General features: G+C 44.6%; 1 protein-coding gene and 1 long non-coding RNA gene across 4 annotated transcripts in view; one reads left to right on the plus strand and one right to left on the minus strand.

Annotated features, from left to right (window-relative positions):
- The window catches only part of LOC149437115 (uncharacterized), a 58,406-nt gene extending 42,881 nt beyond the window's left edge, over positions 1-15,525 (minus strand). Inside the window, exon 1 of the long non-coding RNA XR_016308181.1 lies at positions 15,377-15,525. This is a non-coding gene — a long non-coding RNA (uncharacterized LOC149437115). The remainder of the gene's footprint in view (positions 1-15,376) is intronic.
- CCDC40 (coiled-coil domain 40 molecular ruler complex subunit) overlaps positions 1-19,222 on the plus strand; it is a 571,335-nt gene that overhangs the window by 375,701 nt on the left and 176,412 nt on the right. For all 3 annotated transcript variants that reach the window (XM_089661107.1, XM_089661108.1, XM_089661105.1), the window contains exon 17: positions 12,364-12,522. In XM_089661107.1, the coding sequence (XP_089517233.1) occupies positions 12,364-12,522 (159 nt within the window). The remainder of the gene's footprint in view (positions 1-12,363; positions 12,523-19,222) is intronic.

Raw genomic sequence — 19,222 nt, forward strand, 5'->3', positions numbered from 1 at the left:
CACAGAGATTAAACAAATTCTTCTCTACATCTGTTCAAAGTGCTGAATTGATAAAGCTTGATTGAGAGTTCAGAAAAAAGGGGTGGAGATCTGAAATTACTTACTGCAGAGCTCTGTCAGGGCTCCGGGAATTACCAGAGGTGTGTGGACCGACACAGGGAAAGCGCATAGCGTGTAAATAAGATAATTTATTAGGGACAACACAAACATAAACGCAGTGCAACAAGCCAAACCCAAAACTAACACAAATACATACAACAAGGTGAAACAAACCCAAACCTAAACTGATATATATATATATATATATATATATATATATATATATATATATACATACACACACAGTGGGAATCAAAAGTTTGGGCACCCCAGCTAAAAATTTGTATAAGAATAAAGAAGCCAAGGAAAGATGGAAAAATCTCCAAAAGGCATCAAATTACAGATTAGACATTCTTATAATATGTCAACAAAAGTTAGATTTTATTTCCATCATTTACACTTTCAAAATAACAGAAAACAAAAAAATGGCGTCTGCAAAAGTTTGGGCACCCTGCAGAATTTATAGCATGCACTGCCCCCTTTGCCAAGCTGAGACCTGCCAGTGTCATGGATTGTTCTCAATCATCGTCTGGGAAGATCAGATGATGTCAATCTCAAAGGTTTTAAATGCCCAGACTCATCTGACCTTGCCCCAACAATCAGCACCATGGGTTCTTCTAAGCAGTTGTCTAGAAAACTGAAACTGAAAATAGTTGACGCTCACAAAGCTGGAGAAGGCTATAAGAAGATAGCAAAGCGTTTTCTGATGTCAATATCCTCTGTTCAGAATGTAGTTAAGAAATGGCAGTCATCAGGAACAGTGGAAGTTAAAGCAAGATCTGGAAGACCAAGAAAAATATCAGACAGAACAGCTCGCAGGATTGTGAGAAAAACAATTCAAAACCCACGTTTGACTGCACGATCCCTCCAGAAAGATCTGGCAGACACTGGAGTTGTGGTACACTATTCCACTATAAAGAGATACTTGTACAAATATGGTCTTCATGGAAGAGTCATCAGAAGAAAACCTCTTCTACGTCCTCACCACAAAAATCATCGTTTGAACTTTGCAAATGAACATATAGACAAGCCTGATGCATTTTGGAAATAAGTTCTGTGGACCGATGAGGTTCAAATTGAACTTTTTGGCCGGAATGAGCAAAGGTACGTTTGGAGAAGAAGGGGCACAGAATTTAATGAAAAGAACCTCTGTCCAACTGTTAAGCATGGGGTTGGATCAATCATGCTTTGGGGTTGTGTTGCAGCCAGTGGCACAGGGAACATCTCACGAGTAGAAGGAAAAATGGATTCAATAAAATTTCAGCAAATTTTGGATGGTAACTTGATGCCATCTGTGAAAAAGCTGAAGTTAAAGAGAGGATGGCTTCTACAAATGGATAATGATCCTAAACACACCTTGAAATCCACGGGGGATTACATCAAGAGGCGTAAACTGAAGGTTTTGCCATGGCCTTCACAATCTCCTGACCTCAACATAATTGAAAATCTATGGATAGACCTTAAAAGAGCAGTGCGTGACAGACAGCCCAGAAATCTCAAAGAACTGGAAGACTTTTGTAAGGAAGAATGGGCAAAGATACCTCAAACAAGAATTGACAGACTCTTGGCTGGCTACAAAAAGCGTTTACAAGCTGTGATACTTGCCAAAGGCAACAAGTACAAGATATTAACTCTGCAGGGTGCCCAAACTTTTGCAGACGCCATTTTTTTGTTTTCTGTTATTTTGAAAGTGTAAATGATGGAAATAAAATCTAACTTTTGTTGACATATTATATGAATGTCTATTCTGTAATTTGATGCCTTTTGGAGATTTTTCCATCTTTCCTTGGCTTCTTTATGCACATTAATACAAATTTTTAGCTGGGGTGCCCAAACTTTCGATCCCCACTGTATGTATATATGTATGGAGCACAACGTAGTCAGGCGGGCTGGGTCGGTAGCTAATGGGCAAACAGGGTACTAGGAGCGAGCGGAAGAGTGGTCAGGAATAGCTGAGGTCAGGACAGGCGGAGTTCGTTCAGAGTCAGGTTCAGAGTCAGGATCAAAGCAGGATCATGGCAAACATACACCAAGGCACTGATCACAGGCCTGGTCCTGCTTAAATACACTTCCTGCAATCAGCCTCAGGTGATGGCCTGATTGCAGGAGTGAGATTCTGGCTGCTGAGAGCACCCGCTGGCCAGCCTTGGTACTGCAGCCCACAAGACAGGTGAGTCCCACCACCATTGGCGAGTCCATTCCTGACAGTACCCCCCCCCCCCTCAAGGAGCGGCCTCAGGACGCTCCAAACAGTCCTTAGTGGGCAAAATGTTCCACCGCCTAGGTCAGGTAACTAGCTGGATATCGGGCTGGCACATCAGGCTGGGCAGTGGACAGAGGCACATCAGGCGGAGCAGCGGGCAGAGGCACATCAGGCGGAGCAGCGGGCACCGGGCCATCAGGCGAGGCAACGGGCACCGAGTCATCGGGCATAACAGCGGGCACCGGGTCACCAAGCTCAACAGCGGGCACCGAGTCACCTGGCATGACAGCGGGCACCGAGTCATCTGGCACGACAGCGGGCACCGAGTCATCTGGCACGACAGCGAGCACCGAGTCACCAAGCTCGACAGCGGGCACCGAGTCATCTGGCACGACAGCGAGCACCGAGTCACCAAGCTCGACAGCGGGCACCGAGTCATCTGGCTCAACAGCGGGCACCGAGTCACCTGGCTCGACAGCGGGCACCGAGTCATCTGGCACGACAGCGGGCACCGAGTCATCTGGCACGACAGCGAGCACCGAGTCACCAAGCTCGACAGCGGGCACCGAGTCATCTGGCTCAACAGCGGGCACCGAGTCACCTGGCTCGACAGCGGGCACCGAGTCATCTGGCACGACAGCGGGCACCGAGTCATCTGGCACGACAGCGAGCACCGAGTCACCAAGCTCGACAGCGGGCACCGAGTCATCTGGCACGACAGCGAGCACCGAGTCACCAAGCTCGACAGCGGGAACCGAGTCATCTGGCTCGACAGCGGGCACCGAGTCACCTGGCTCGACAGCGGGCACCGAGTCATCTGGCACGACAGCGGACACCGAGTCATCTGGCACGACAGCGGACACCGAGTCATCTGGCACGACAGCGGACACCGAGTCATCTGGCAGAACAGCGGGCACCAAGGCACCAGGCCGGATCAAGGGCACCGAGGCACCAGGCCGGATCAAGGGCACCGAGGCACCAGGCCGGACCACGGGCACCGAGGCACCAGGCCGGACCACGGGCACCGAGGCACCAGGCCGGACCACGGGCATCGAGGCACCAGGCAGGAGCGGGTCATCAGGCTGGATCGGGTCATCAGGCTGGATCACGAACACCGGGTCATCAGGCTGGATCGGGTCATCAGGCTGGATCGGGTCATCAGGCTGGACATCAGGTGTTCTCATCACAGTCTCCCCATCACAGTGTTCTGATTTATCAGGTATCCTTATCAAAATGTCCCCATGCAACGGGTGTCCCCATCATGGTCTCTCCATCACAGTGGCCCCATACATCAGGTTCTGCCTATCACAGTGTCTCCATACATCAGGTGTCCCCCATAACAGTGCCTCTATCTATCAATAGTCACCTTCACAGTGTCCCCATAGATCAGGTATCCCCACCACAATGTTCTTATACATCAGATGTCTCTATCAGTATCCCCATCCATCAGGTGTCCTCATCACAGTTACCCCATCCATCAGGTGTCCTCATAACAGTGGTCTCACACATCAAGTGTCCCTGTACATCAGGTGTCCCCATCACAATGTTTCCATCTATCGGGTGTCCTCATCACAATTTCCCCATGCATCACGTGTCTATCACATTGTCCATACATCAAGTGTCCTTTTCTATAAGCTGTCCCCATACATCAGAATTGTACCACCCCCTCCCAAAGTCTTGTACTCAAAGATCACATTCTGTTACCACCTTCAATGAGGTCAGCTGCTCCTTCCTCTCCCGAGCTGAGACCGAGAGGTGACTTCTTAGTCTCAATGCCGGCTCTCTTCCGCCTCCTGCAGGATAGAGGAGAAAGCTGAATCTTCTCCCCATCATCAGCCAGCTGCTGCTTCTTTTGACCAAAGTGACATTACAGTTGCTCCTGTCAAAACACCCGGCACAAAACACCCACCACCCACCTTTTCCTGATTATGGCCCCCCATGCACCTGGGTTCCCTGGGCAGTGCCCAGATGTAAGATGGCCCTCGCAGTAGCTCCCCATCAGTGTTCAGAGGCTTACTACAATATTTTAGGTAAAAAGAGAGCCTAGAAGTAAACCGCTTCTGCAGTGGTTTCTTTTTAAAAAACTCATAAAGCCTTAAGAATCCAGTGTCATAGGTACACCTTTTAATAAAAAGACTTTAAAGCAAAGAAATTATATAAATAGTTAAAGAACTTATAAGAAATTAGGATTTTTGATTTACCTGTAAAATCCTTTTCTTGAAGTATATAACAGGACAAGGGGCACTTCATTTTCATCACTATTTGGGTGATGCTGCCACCTTCCAGGTGAATGGAAACTGGCCAAAAATAAAAAAGCAGGGCACTTGATGCCCTTGATGTCATAGGCTTCAGAAATATGCGGACAAATCCACTAAGAAACAGTGGATGGACAGGCAGCCTCTCCCTGCGAGGACCCTCAGGTAGAACAAACTGTCAACAGAGACTCAAAATGAAGCTGTAGACTTCAGATAAGTTTGAAAAGCTTAAACGACATCCAAAGAGTGAAGCACGCTCTCAAGATTCTTAAGATTAGGATAAAGGAATGGTACCTTACTTTGGGGTTCTTATGAAATCTCTTTGTTTATTTCTGCCTTTGTGCTATCCAGACAGCTAATGTCCACCATACTACTACTTTTATCCATCTAACACTGTAACCCCAAAATATGTATTTCAGATATTTTTCTATTAGTGAGATCCATATGCATTTGGGGTGATCTCCCTTGGGCCGGCAAGCACAATGAGTTGAAGCCATTTTTTTCTTTGTTGCGGTTATTATATTCCCTATTATTCAGGGGTAAGAAAATACATTTTTTGTAGTTCATTCTAGATTTGAAATTACACTTTTCATATATGTATAAGTAACAAAATAAATCAACTCTTTACATATAAAGTATATATATTGTAACAGTACAAGGTCCTGTCACTATGTAAATGGTCAGCAAAAGGACACAGGGTTTGCACTTTTGCTGAGTGCAAGACTAGAGAGCAGATGTTCTGAATGGAGAAAACTGCTGTTGTAGTTTTCTCCAGGTTTTGGTTAGTCATGGATGGGGCTCCTTAGTTTGGAGATTCCATAGTTCCTTGGGTAGGACGGAATCTCCAACCCAGTGTCCGGGTTTTGTAGAAGAACAGCAGGGTGTGTGCCCAGGTGCACACAGCCCTTATAATGGAGGTTTAGGAGTACCTCATGGCTCCACCCAAGAGAGACAGAAGGTGTCCTACAGGAGTCAGAGAGGCTGCAGGTGGCAGCTGGAGTATGAATGTCTGCAAGAGACAGATAACGGCCTGAGTACTAGGCCAGAGGAGCTGTGTGTGTCCAAGTTAATGGCCTCAGGACTAGGCCAGAGGAGCTGTGTGTGCCCAAGTTAATAGCCTGAGGACTTGGACAGAGGAGTTGTGTGCATCCTAGAAGCTTGGGGCTGTGTGCATTAAGGAGCTCAAAGCTGTGTGCATTAAGAAGCTCTAAGTTGTGTGTGCCTGGAAGAGCTGGTGTTCAGAAGGACCAGTTAGATACAGCAGTGCTGCTGAAGAGTAGCCAGACGGGTTAGTATTTTCATTTGGACTGTGTGTATTTTACTGGAGAAAACCGCTGCGTGGGAAACCTTATGTTGGACTTTTGTGTTTGCCTTTCCTATTAATAAACGTGGACTACCAAGCCCTGAAATATAGTTCCTGACTGGCGTGAACTCACTTGAAAACGCATCTACCACTGAGCTAAACATCCTCAAATATTTATATATATACACAGTTGTGTTCAAAATAATAGCAGTCAGACATCACTAACCTGATCAATCACTGTTTTTCGTAGAAATGATATTTCTACATGGCAAATAATTTACTAGCAGATGTAGTAGAGTAATAGAAATCCAACAGACTCAACATTCATGACATGCATGCTGCTGATTCTGTGTAATTGAATCACTAATTGAAAGGGGCATGTTCAAAATAATAGCAGTGTGGAGTTCTATTAGGTCATTCATTCTTTCAACAACAGGTGGCAACTATTGCCCTTATTTAAGGAAGGAAGGCAGCAAATGTTGTACATGCTGGTTACAGTGCATTTCTCTCTGAAATTGAGGAAAATGGGTCGTTCCAGACATTGTTCAGAAGAACAGCGTACCTTGATTAAAAAGTTGATTGGAGCGGGGAAAACATAAAGAAGTGCAGAAAATGATAGGCTGCTTAGCTAAAATGATCGCAAATGCTTTAAAATGGCAACCAAAACCTGAAAGACATGGAAGAAAGCGAAAAACTACCATTCGAATGGATAGAAGAATAGCCAAAATGGCAAGGACTCAGCCAACAATCAGCTCCAGGAAGATCAAAGAAGGTCTAAAGTTAGCTGTGAGTACTGTTACAATTAGAAGACGCCTATGTGAAGCCAAGCTATCTGCAAGAAGCCCCAGCAAAGTCCTACTGTTGAAAAAAACACATGTGCTGAAGAGGTTACAATTTGCAAAAGAGCACATTGACTGGCCTAAAGAGAAATGGCGCAACATTTTGTGGACTTATGAAAGGAAGATTGTTCTTTTTGAGTCTAGTGGCCAGAGACAGTTTGTCAGACGACCCCCAAACACTGAATTCAAGCCACAGTACATTGTGAAGACAGTGAAGCATGGTTTCTCATACTACGGTGTTGGGCCTATTTATCGCATACCAGGGATCATGGATCAGTTTGAATACATCAGAATACTTGAAGAGGTCATGCTGCCTTATGCTGAAGAGGAAATACCCTTGAAATGGGTGTTCCAACAAGACAACAACCCCAAACACACCAGTAAACGTGCAACATCTTGGTTCCAGACCAACAAGATTGACGTTATGGAGTGGCCAGCCCAATCCCTGGATCTTAATCCAATAGAAAGCTTGTGGGGTGACATCAAAAATGCAGTTTCTGAGGCAAAACCAAGAAATAGAGAACTATGGAATGTAGTCCAATCATCCTGGGCTGGAATACCTGTTCACAGGTGCCAGAAGTTGGTTGACTCCGTACAACACAGATGTACAGCAGTTCTCAGAAACAGTGGTTATACAACTAAATATTAATTAAGTGATTGAAAGGAAAGCAAAATCTTCCAACATTTTTCAGTTTATATAGTGAATGTTTGAGTTTGTAAAGAAGTATTTGTATTCAAACACTGGTATTTTTTTGAACAGTCTAATATTCACTTTTCTTCAATTTTTTTAGAGGAACAACACAACTTTGATATATTTTTCTTCATGTTTTGATTTGGAATTGAATGTTTAGTGTTCCCAAGGCATTTGTGTGTATGGAAATAAAAGCTATTAGAATGATTTTGAGCTTTATTCACTTTTCTCAACACACTGCTATTATTTTGAACACTGTATATATTTACCTTTTTTTTTGACTGGTTGTCCTTTATATAATGCATTTTAGGTATTTGTGTATAGAGAGAGAGAGAGAGAGAGAGAGAGATATGCACATGGATGTTGGTTATTATTTGTTCAATTTTTCTTTTCTTAGAAGGCAGAGGCAAATTCCAAGAATCAAGCCAAGGTCAGTGCAGGTAGCATTCAAGCTAGGTCAGGACGAGCCGGGTCAATCACGGGTATCAATACAGAAAGAGGCACAAAAATACAGGGAGAGCTGCAGATCAGACAGAAATTCACTAGTGTAACTAGGCCAGTAGGCACCAGAATTAGCCAATATGCATTCCCGTGCGCGCACACCCATGCATGTGCATATGTGCGTGTATATGCGCGTGCCTGCACACAACAGTACGAGCACCCACAGGCCCACGCCTGTGCATTAGTGTGTGGCTACAAGCCTCAGTTGCGCTACAGCCAGCATGTCCCTGACAGCAACAATGCACACTTCCTGCTGCTACTGTACAAACACACATCAACTCACCTTCACTACACGGCATTACCAAGACAGTAACATGCACTTCTACTCCCACCACCACTGCACCGATGAACACATATTTACTCACTATCATAGCACCGAAGAACACATCTTTGCTCACTGCTACTGCACTAATGCACACTTATTCCCCTGCCACCATAGTTACATAGTTAGTCTGGCTGAAAAATGTCCATCCAGTTCAACCATTAAAAAAAAAAAAAAGTTATAATCCTACACCCACAGTTGATCCAGAGGAAGGCAAAAAAAACCCCAGCAAAGCATGATCCAATTTGCTCCTGAAGGGAAACAATATCCCTCCTGATCCCCCAAGAGGCAATCGGATATTCCCTGGATCAACTTTACCTATAAACACTATCAACATGCAATTCTTTACTTAAAGCGGAGTTCCACTCACCCTGTCAAAAAATAAAACTCAGCAGCTACAAAAACTGTAGCTGCTGACTTTTAAAAAACAGCCACTTACCTGTCCCTCGGTCCCATGGTGTTTCCCCCGCAGCCAGTTTCACCAGCCGTCCTGTATTCCAGGAGGCTAGCATCTTCATTGTGGGCACCCGGCTGTGATAGCTTGCGGCTTTACAGCCGGCTACCCACTGCGCATGCACGAGTAGTGCTGCACTTTCTGAATGGTCCTGTAGTCTTCTGGAACCTGTCACATGTCCCAAAAGACTACAGGGAGGGAGGACACCTGCCGTTTCCGATCGCCTAGGCGATCAGACCGGAAGTGGGAGCGGGTACCTCTCAAATATGGGTACCCGCTCCCCCCCCCGCCCCCCAAAGGTGCCAATCCTTAATGGGGAGCGGGGGAGCAGTCTTTAAAGCGAAACTTCCCCTTTTTGGTGGAGCTCCACTTTAACTCCACAGCACCAATGCACAATTCTTCACTCAATGCCACAACAGAGATGACTTGCACTCATTATATATTCAACCCATTCCATGTCGTGCACAATTTTACTAGCATTATACAATAATAATAAAACTGATAAGCATAGAAATTAATTGGTAGTTTTGAAAAGAGTGGTGAAAGATTGGGGTTTTTACTTTTATTGGGGCTGAGTTAGAATGACTTCTATTCACTTATAACAAAAATTCCCAGGTCTGTACCAGGAAAGATCTTTCGGTTTACTGTACCAGGGATTGGGTGAAATATGGATGTTCGAGATTGAGATCTATTATGGGTACAGGTGAGGAGTTACTAACATTCAAGGAACCCTAAAGATATGCAGCATTGTGCCTTTATACTGTATGATATGCAATTATACACAATTTAGAGAGACCAGATTATGTCCAACATCTCACAGAGATACCTATATGAAAAGCTATTTAAACACAGTTTATGGGAGATAAGTCAGCAGGATATATGATGGTATCTGCATAATATTGGAGAATAAAATTAATCTGCAGGAAGTAGGAAGAACAATTATTGCTACTGAGCTGCGAGAAATCTACCTAAAAAGTAAAAAAAAAAAAAAGAAAGTTGTGCATTTCAGTTGAAAGATGTTCAACATTTTTGAGAGGTAGAAATTACATTTCCAAAATGTTTTTCAGCCTGCTTAAATTTAAATCATATGATGTTCTTCTTTGGTCAGTCAGAAGAGTTTGAAATAAACTGTCCTGATGGCTAGGAGAAATACTGGGCAAAAGACTGGTAATAGGGTTTGCAGGTGCATGACAAAAAAAATTGTTTCATTTTAAATTCATTTGTTAAGTTAATCATTTAGTTTAGTCATATTCATTATGTTAGAATTATTTGTTATCAGAATTTGTTTCGTATATTCAGATTAGTTTCATATTTGGCTAGTCCAACCCAGAGAGAAATGGAATGAGCTGATTAGACGATATGTAAAAATAAATGGAACAAAATTAATTTTGGTTTCATTCATTATGTTCATTCATTACAAATAGAAATGGAATGAGCTGATTGGGCAATATTCAAAAGAACAAATGGAACAAAATTAATTTTGGATTCATTCATTATGTTATGAATCTGATATTTTTATGGGTCCACTTTATCCAGCCCAGACACAATAAGTAGAAAATTGAAATTGTCTTATTTCACTTTTATACATTACTGTATTTATTGCAATATGTTTTCATTTCATATGTAGTGCATTTTTTATAATAATGAAAAATATTAATTCAAAATAAAAATGAAATGGATCCAAAAGAGAGACTGGCACAAAATTATTTTTATGTTGGTACATTATTTCAGATGCTTCAAACATTAACAAGAGGCCCAAACTATTGCATCATGTCATCCAAATGAATATGAATGAATTTTGTTATTTCGTTATAATTTATTTTGGATTCATTGAAATTTGTGATTGTGATTTGGAGATTGCCAAAAGTATTGGGATGTCTGACTTTATATGCACATGAACCTTAATGGCATCCCAGTCTTAGTCTGTAGGGTTCAATATTGAGTTGGCCCACCCTTTCCAGCTATAACCGCTTCAGCTATTCTGGTAAGACTGTCCACAAGGTTTAGGAATGTGTCTATGGGAATGTTTGACCATTCTTCCAGAAGCGCATTTGTGCGGTCAGGCACTGATATCGAGCGAGAAGGCCCGGCTCGTAGTCTCCGCTCTAATTCATCCCAAAGGTGTTCTATCGGGTTGAGGTCAGGACTCTGTGCAGGTCAGTCAAGTCCCTGCACCCCAAACTCGCTCATCCATTTCTTTAGGAACTTGCTTTGTGCACTGGTGCTGTTATGTTAGAACAGGAAGGAGCCATCCCCAAACTGTTGCCACAAAGTTGGGAGCATGAAATTGTCCAAAATATCTTGTTATGCTGCTGCTTTAAGAGTTCCCTTCACTTGAACTTGGGGGCCAAGCTCAACCCCTGAAAAACAACCCCACTTCATGATCCCACCTCCACAAAACTTTACACTTGGCACAAAAAGTCTGGCAAGTACCGTTCTCCTAGCAACCGCCAAACCCAGACACGTCCATCGGATTGGCAGACAGAGCAGCATGAGTCCTCATTCCAGAGAACACATTTCCACTGCTCTAGAGTCCAGTGGCATCCTGCTTTACACCACTGCATCCGACGCTTTGCATTGCACTTGGTGATGTAAGACTTGGATGCAGCTGCTCGGCCATGGAAACCCATTACATGAAGCTCTCTACGCACTGTTGTGCTAATCTGAAGGCCACATGAAGTTTGGAGGTCTTTATCTATTGACTCTGTAGACAGTTGGCAACTTTTGCACACTGTGCCCTTCAGCATGCGCTGACCCCGCTCTGTCATTTTACCTGGCCTACCACTTCGTGGCTGAGTTGCTGTTGTTCCCAGTTGCTTCCACTTTGATACAATACAACTAACAGTTGACCGTGGAATATTTAGTATCAAGGAAATTTCATGAATGGACTTATTGCACAGGTGGCAACGTGTCACAGTACCACACTTGAATTCACTGAGCTCCTGAGAGCAACCCATTCTTTCACAAATGTTTGTAGAAGCAGTCTGCATGCCTAGGTGCTTGATTTTATACACCTGTGGCCATGGAGGTGATTGGAACACCTGAATCCAATGATTTGGAGGGGTGTCCCAATGCATTTGGCAATATAGTGTATAATAGGTATTTTGATGAAAAGAACATTTCAAAGCTATGTATTTAATGTGATAAAACCATAATAAAATAATACAAAGGAGAGTTCTCCTCACATACTGTCTGCTGATCCACCAGACAGGAAGTGAGGGGAAGTTTCAACCGTAACAAGGACAGCATTTTTATTGTTATGGGAAGTCAGGAACCACTGTCACATTTTTATTGCGATCTGTGTTCCTGTTTGCAGATATTTATTCCTTTCCTGTCTGGTGGTTAGTGGTGGTTAATAAAAAAGTGGTTAATACTCTCCAGGGGTGCTAATCCTGTTCCCACTTTATCCAAAACTAAAAAAAAAAAAAACTATGTAAAAGCCCTGGCTGCCTCAAGCTCTTGTCACATATGCATGCTACTAACCCCATTAATTCCTTTTTGCTGGGCCACCATGGATCAGACATAGGAATGAATGAGGCAAGTAGTACGTAAAAACATAAAGAAAAATACCAATATCCAATATTTTATATTTACCAGCACTGATCCCACTCTATCTAAAACTAAAAAAAACTGTTTAAAAAAATTATGTGTCTGGATTTGCAAATCAAATTATTTGGCCTGATATTTGTTGAACAGAATACAGAGGAATGTACCAGCACCATTTTGGATCTTGAAGATACTCAGAGGTCACTCAGTGCTGCCATTACAGAGAAACAGAACAGCATCTCCAGCCTGAAAGTAGACACCAGCTCCATGGAGAATGAAATTGAGCACCTACAGGAGAAGAAGCGTTTGGTATGGTTTTCTGATACTAGTATTTCCCTATATTACAACAGAAAACAGATCACTTCACTCTCAAAACAAAGTTCCCTCTTCTCCACCCCTTTTCCCCTCCACTACACAATGCTTTTTTTTCCTTTGTCTATTTACCTTTATTTTAATGAATTTGTTTCAGCCCCGTCCCCCTTGCATGTCACTCACCTAGGCAAATGACGTGCACAATGCTTCCTGGGATATGCATGTCACATATCCCGGGATGCATAGGCATTCGTTTAGAAAAGGATGAGGGGGCGTGCCTAGTGGTGCAGTGGACCCACTGGCTGAACCCAGAAAGTCCAGTCACTTCAAAATCGAATGTTAAAAACAAAGTTTTTAAAAGAGGATCTTCAGTTGTTTGAAGAAAATTAAAACTCAACAGTTACAAATACAGCAGCTGCTGACTTGCAATAAACAAGTACTCACAAGCCCAGAGATCCAGCATGATGATCAACCAGGCCACTTTTTTCTCCCATCTTTGGGACCCCCAGCACTGCCATCTTGAGTGTGGTTGCTGGCTCACTGCCGATTCCCCTACATACTGTGCTTTCTGAATGGTCCTCAGCTTTTTGTGACCTGTTATTTGTACAAGGATAATGTAGGTGGGGGGGGTTACTAAACTTAGGGAGAAATAGGTACCCGCTCCTAGAGAAAAAAAAAAAAGCCTCCAATAGTGATAGAAGAAGTGGGAAGGAGAAGGAGAAGTGGAACTTCTTTTTTAAGTGAAGTTACGCTTTAAAGTACTTTTGAACAACAATCATCAAGTCATCGAACATACTGAGACGTTTCATACAATTATTCGTACAAACTTTTGTTTGCAAATCCACAGTATGGCCAATTTTACTTCCTGCACTCACAAAATAATGATGCAAACAATAGTGCTGATGATATCAGGTCAGCATCACTTTCTGCATCATTGAGGATCACCCTCAGGAGAAGATTTGAAAAGGAGGAGGACCCAGCACATTAAATGATTTTCCTGAAGACATCAGTAAAAGGTAAGTATAAAAGGGAAAAAGGGAAAAAGGCATAACATATTGCTAGAAGGGCCTCTGTGGGAAGTGGGTGCCACTTCTAGACTAGGAGGGGACTCAGAGCCTGGAGTTGGGGTCCCTCTCAGCCTCCTCAGTTGAAGCCACCTTCATAAATACCAATTATGAAAAATACATTAAAAACCTTACAAGGTCAAAGTAAAGACATTTTGAACAAAACCACTAAGTCTGTAAGTTGTAAGGGGAAGGAGAGATGAGGTTAAACATCACCTATGTGGTCAAGCCTATTGGAGTTCCAAAAAAGGAGCAGGTGGGGTAATGATACGGAGTGTGTAAAATGGAAATATTTGATTGCTGCCTTTGTCTAATGTCCGGTCTCTTGAGGGACACAGGAAGTCTTAAACTTTCAGGGTTTTACTGTCACCTACTAGAGGATTGGACACTGGAAATTGAAAAACCTGTAGGCTTGCGCAGGGTATAACTCTTCTACTTCCAATCACCTGTTTTTTACTAGTGTTCCAGGAAGATGGAAGTCTTTTCCAGGCTTAGTAATTTAGTTGCGGAGCACATCCCAGGTTCTTTTCACATGTTCCACCTTTGAAGACTTACATAGTGAGTAGGCCAGTCGAACCATGCATCGGTCAGCTCTGTCATTGTCACTGGTCGCCAGGTGCCAGTTTTTTTCCTTTACCCACAAGCTTTGTCATGGGAAGCGTTAAAGCTGTGGACATGGAAGCCGTTAATGGACTGCTAATGTCATCCACTAGATGAAGTGTCACACATGCTCATGCTCGAGCTCTTTTTGCCACATCTTCCCACTGCTGTTCCTGTTGCGAAGCGACATGTGAAACGTCAGTCTTCAAGCCATTCTAATGCCCACATATAGAGGCTGTGGTCAGCTCTGGCCATCCAGCCCACTCTTATCTGTTACAAGCTATACAGGTTTTGCAAGTACTTGAAGCCCAGCCTCTTGTCCTAAGCCCATGGCCTTAGCAGATTCAAATAACAAAAATATATAAAGTCAGCACTACACTTAAAAGAAATAAAAAATAAGCTGTTTGCAATAAAGGTAAATGTACAACACCCCTCTTGTGAACTGTAAATAATAATTGCAATGCTGTAAAGTCAAATAAGAGTTGAATGAATGACAGTGCCACTGAATTAGCGACACAGGCTTAGTTTGCAACACTACTCTTTGTACTGATACGTGTAGTCCCAGTCTCCTTCAGTAAAAACTAGAATTGCCAACTCACCACAAGTTTATGCTGCCTAGTAAAAAGTGCAGCATAAGGGCTTCAAACAACTATCCCAACGCCATCCATCCGCTCCTGTGAATCTCCGGGAACTGCCCCATTCACTGCTCAGTAGTATATTGTGACTTGCGCCAATATGTCACCATAAAAATAAAAACTATATATTGCAGTAATTCTTAATGATCATGAATATATAAACACCTTTGAATGAGTGACACACCGTGATAAAATCTGTGCTCAAAACTCCACCAACCACACAGATTCACCATCAGTAAGTGCTCTATAGGAGATATGCAGAAGATAGCGTATTTAAACAAATGGAGTGCAGACATCAATCGACTCCAAAGAGTTAACTCTTCTGTCACACTTAATTCTCCTCAGGAGGCACTTTTCTGCTCTCGCAGTCAGACAACACCACAGAGTAACATGAATAAAATTGCCATATAGTGCAGTATTTATTAAGAGAACTGATAAGTAGTAGTACAGTGTAGTCACATACAACACTGGCAGTACAAGAAAAAGAGAGGAAGCGCCTCTAAGTGCAGTACTGACAAATTATTTAGTAAACAATGGATAAATTGCACTTACAAGATAAATAGTTAAAAAGACTCATCATGTGGTAATTAGATCCAGGTGGGACATCCAGCCATCCAGCAGCAAAATCTGTCTATAGGATCAGGAAGTAGAGTCCGGGATTTGCCTGTGCATCAAAATGAAGCTAGGAGAGCAGAGTCAGATGTAGGAGGTGAAGGGGGCAGTAATGCATTTCAGAGCATGCTCAATAGGCTCCTTCTTCAGGCCTGAGCCTCAGTAGAACCCTGACATTTTTATAGTGTGAAGGGAATGGGAGGGAGCAAGTAGTTCCTGGGTCCTAAGGACCTACATGTTTTCCTGCATCATACAGGAATTAATACAGGTATAAAAACAGAAATAAAAATAGAAATAAAAACACACGAGAGAATAGCTCTAATGCCTTTGGGTTAAAAAGTATACGAGTGTGTATGTATATATATAATAACATATATTTAAAAAAAATGGCATATTCGATAGAAGGGAAATAGAAAATGACAATTAAATTAAATCTAAAATAAATCTAAAAATAAATAGAATAGAACAATGGAGGTGTAAATAAATGTTAATAATAATAAATAAATCAATGAGATAATGAAAAAGGTAGATTATTGTAACATAAATAAAAAGTTTATAGAAATAAATATAAAAGCAAGATTAAAAACAAAGTTAGAAAAACGCATTTTAATAAAAACACATTTTAATAAATGGGCTTGCTATAATAGTATGTGAATTTTATGTATCTCCTTATTATCCCTTTGTAATGTACTAAAAGGGATCATAGTTAAGTGAGAGAGGGATAAGGAAGGGATATACCTAAATTTGTTGGAAGAAAGGATTACTAGTGATAAAGTACAAACAGCTGTATAGGGATATTGTGTTGATATTTATAACCACCGTTTGGAAGGAAGCGAATGTCCCTATAAAATGGAGCTTATTTCAAGCTCTTCATTTAGGCCACCAGGGAATAACACAGCCAAGGTGTAGATCCAAAAGGTTTCCCTCTGACAGAGACGCATAAAGCGTTCTGCCAGAGGGAGGTCCCATGGCATTCCTTCAATGATCCACACACTAAGACCATCAGTGGATTTATCGTGACATTCAAGTAAATGTCTGGGTACACTATGCTGATCTTTTCCATCCTCTATAAGGCAACGGTGCTTGCCAAAACGTTTACAAAGGTTCTACCCACATAGATCAGACCACATGACAAATTAGACAATAACCACGTATTTAGAAGATCATGTGTAAAATTACTTAATCTGATATGATATCCCTTTGACAGTGAACTCCTTTTGTCCATGATGAATAAACTGGCATGCCTTACATAAGGGTTTTTTGCACTGATACATACCAACAATAGGGGAAAGGGTGAGAGGAACTGTGTTCTTTCTCTTAGTTTTAAGTTTGCTGGGTGCTATTTTTCCTTTTAAGTTGTGAGCTTTCCTGTATGAAAACTTGGGTTGTGGTAAAAGTGATTTGAAGTAAGGGTCTTGGTGCAAGATTGGCCAGTGTTTGCATATAGTATATTCCATTTGCTTATGATGACTATGGAACCGAGTGACAAATCTAATCTGTGATGGCATATTGTCAGTAGGCTGTTCTGATGTTGTAGGGCCATTGGTATAAAGTGTGTGGGCTTCTTCTACAATATCCAAAGGGTAACCCTTCTTGATAAATTTGTTTTAAGTATTGTACCTTGTGAAATGTAGTCAGATTGCTGGGTTCAGTTATGGCGCAATCGACAAAATTGGCTTTTAGGAATGTCTCTAAGCCAACGTGGGTGGTGGCAACTCATATAATGTAAAAAAAAGTTTCCGGCTGTGGGTTTGGTGTAGTTCCTGGCATGGATCTGATTGTTGCTGTGATAAATATCGGGCTCCCGGGTATGACCAGAGGTGTGTGACTGACGCAGGGAAACGCAGACTTCAGATAAGTTATAAACAATTTATTAACACTAACAATACAAACATAAACGCAGTGCAATACTAAAACATAACACAGTGCAAACGAACCAAACCAAACCACCCACAGATAACAGTACATACAGTGCAAGCGTCGTCAGGCAGGCCGGGTCAATATCAATCGGGCAGGTAGGTACAGGGGGAGCAACCGGAGAATAGTCAGGTCACGAGCAGGGTACAGCAACTAACAGGCAGGTAGGTACAGGGGGTCAGGCAGAGAATGGTCGGGGTCACAAGCCAGGGATCAGAACAGGAGAAGTCAGCAGAGGTCAGAATCAAGCCGGGTCAGCAACAAGACAGGAACAGGATGCAGGAACAAGATACAGGGCCCAGGAAAAACACAACACCAAGGCAGAGCCTGCAGGTCTGAATGTCCCTTAAATACACCAGTATAATTAGTTCCAGGTGTTTGACTGGCTGCAAGGTTGAGTCTCTGATTGCTGGGAGCACCCGCTGGCCAGCCCTGGTACTGCAGCTCATAAGGCAGATGAGTCCCACTATTGCTGGCCAGTCCATTCCTGACAGTACCCCCCCCCTCAAGGAGCGGCCTCAGGACGCTCCAAACAGTCCTAGCTGGGCAAAAAGTTCCACCGCCCGGGTCTGGTAACTGGCGGGATATCAAAGACTGGCACACCGGGCAGGACTCCGGGCAGCGGCACACCGGGCAGGGGCACACCGGGCAGAGGCACACCGGGCAGAGGCACACCAGGCAGAGGCACATCGGGCTGGACTCCGGGCAGAGGCACATCGGGCTGGACTCCGGGCAGAGGCACATCGGACTGGACTCCGGGCAGAGGCACATCGGGCTGGACTCCGGGCAGAGGCACATCGGGCTGGACTCCGGGCAGAGGCACATCGGGCTGGACTCCGGGCAGAGGCACATCGGGCTGGACTCCGGGCAGAGGCACATCGGCTGGACTCCGGGCAGAGGCACATCGGCTGGACTCCGGGCAGAGGCACATCGGGCTGGACTCCGGGCAGAGGCACTCTGGGCAGTGGCACACCGGGCAGAGGCACATCGGGCTGGACTCCGGGCAGAGGCACATCGGGCTGGTCTCCGGGCAGAGGCACATCGGGCTGGACTCCGGGCAGAGGCACATCGGGCTGGACTCCGGGCAGAGGCACATCGGGCTGGACTCCGGGCAGAGGCACATCGGGCTGGACTCCGGGCAGAGGCACATCGGGCTGGACTCCGGGCAGAGGCACTCTGGGCAGCGGCACACCGGGCAGAGGCACATCGGGCTGGACTCCGGGCAGAGGCACATCGGGCTGGACTCCGGGCAGAGGCACATCGGGCTGGACTCCGGGCAGAGGCACATCGGGCTGGACTCCGGGCAGAGGCACATCGGGCTGGACTCCGGGCAGAGGCACATCGGGCTGGACTCCGGGCAGAGGCACATCGGGCTGGACTCCGGGCAGAGGCACATCGGGCTGGACTCCGGGCAGAGGCACATCGGGCTGGACTCCGGGCAGAGGCACATCGGGCTAGACTCCGGGCAGAGGCACATCGGGCTGGACTCCGGGCAGAGGCACATCGGGCTGGACTCCGGGCAGAGGCACTCTGGGCAGCGGCACACCGGGCAGAGGCACATCGGGCAGCGGCACACCGGGCAGAGGCACATCGGGCTGTACTCCGGGCAGAGGCACATCGGGCTGGTCTCCGGGCAGAGGCACATCTGGCTGGACTCCGGGCAGAGGCACATCGGGCTGGACTCCGGGCAGAGGCACATCGGGAGATTACCAGGTGAAGCAGCAGGCATCGGGCCCCCAGGCGGGGCAACAGGCATCGGGCCCCCAAGCGGAGCGGCGGGCGCCGGGCCCCCAGGAGGGGCAACAGGCATCGGGCCCCCAGGTGGGGCGACAGGCATCGGGCCCCCAGGTGGGGCGACAGGCATCGGGC

The sequence above is a fragment of the Staurois parvus genome, unplaced genomic scaffold, assembly GCF_062004578.1.
Source record: "Staurois parvus isolate SC_StPar_1 unplaced genomic scaffold, SC_StPar_1.0 ptg001313l, whole genome shotgun sequence".
Lineage (NCBI taxonomy): Eukaryota > Metazoa > Chordata > Amphibia > Anura > Ranidae > Staurois > Staurois parvus.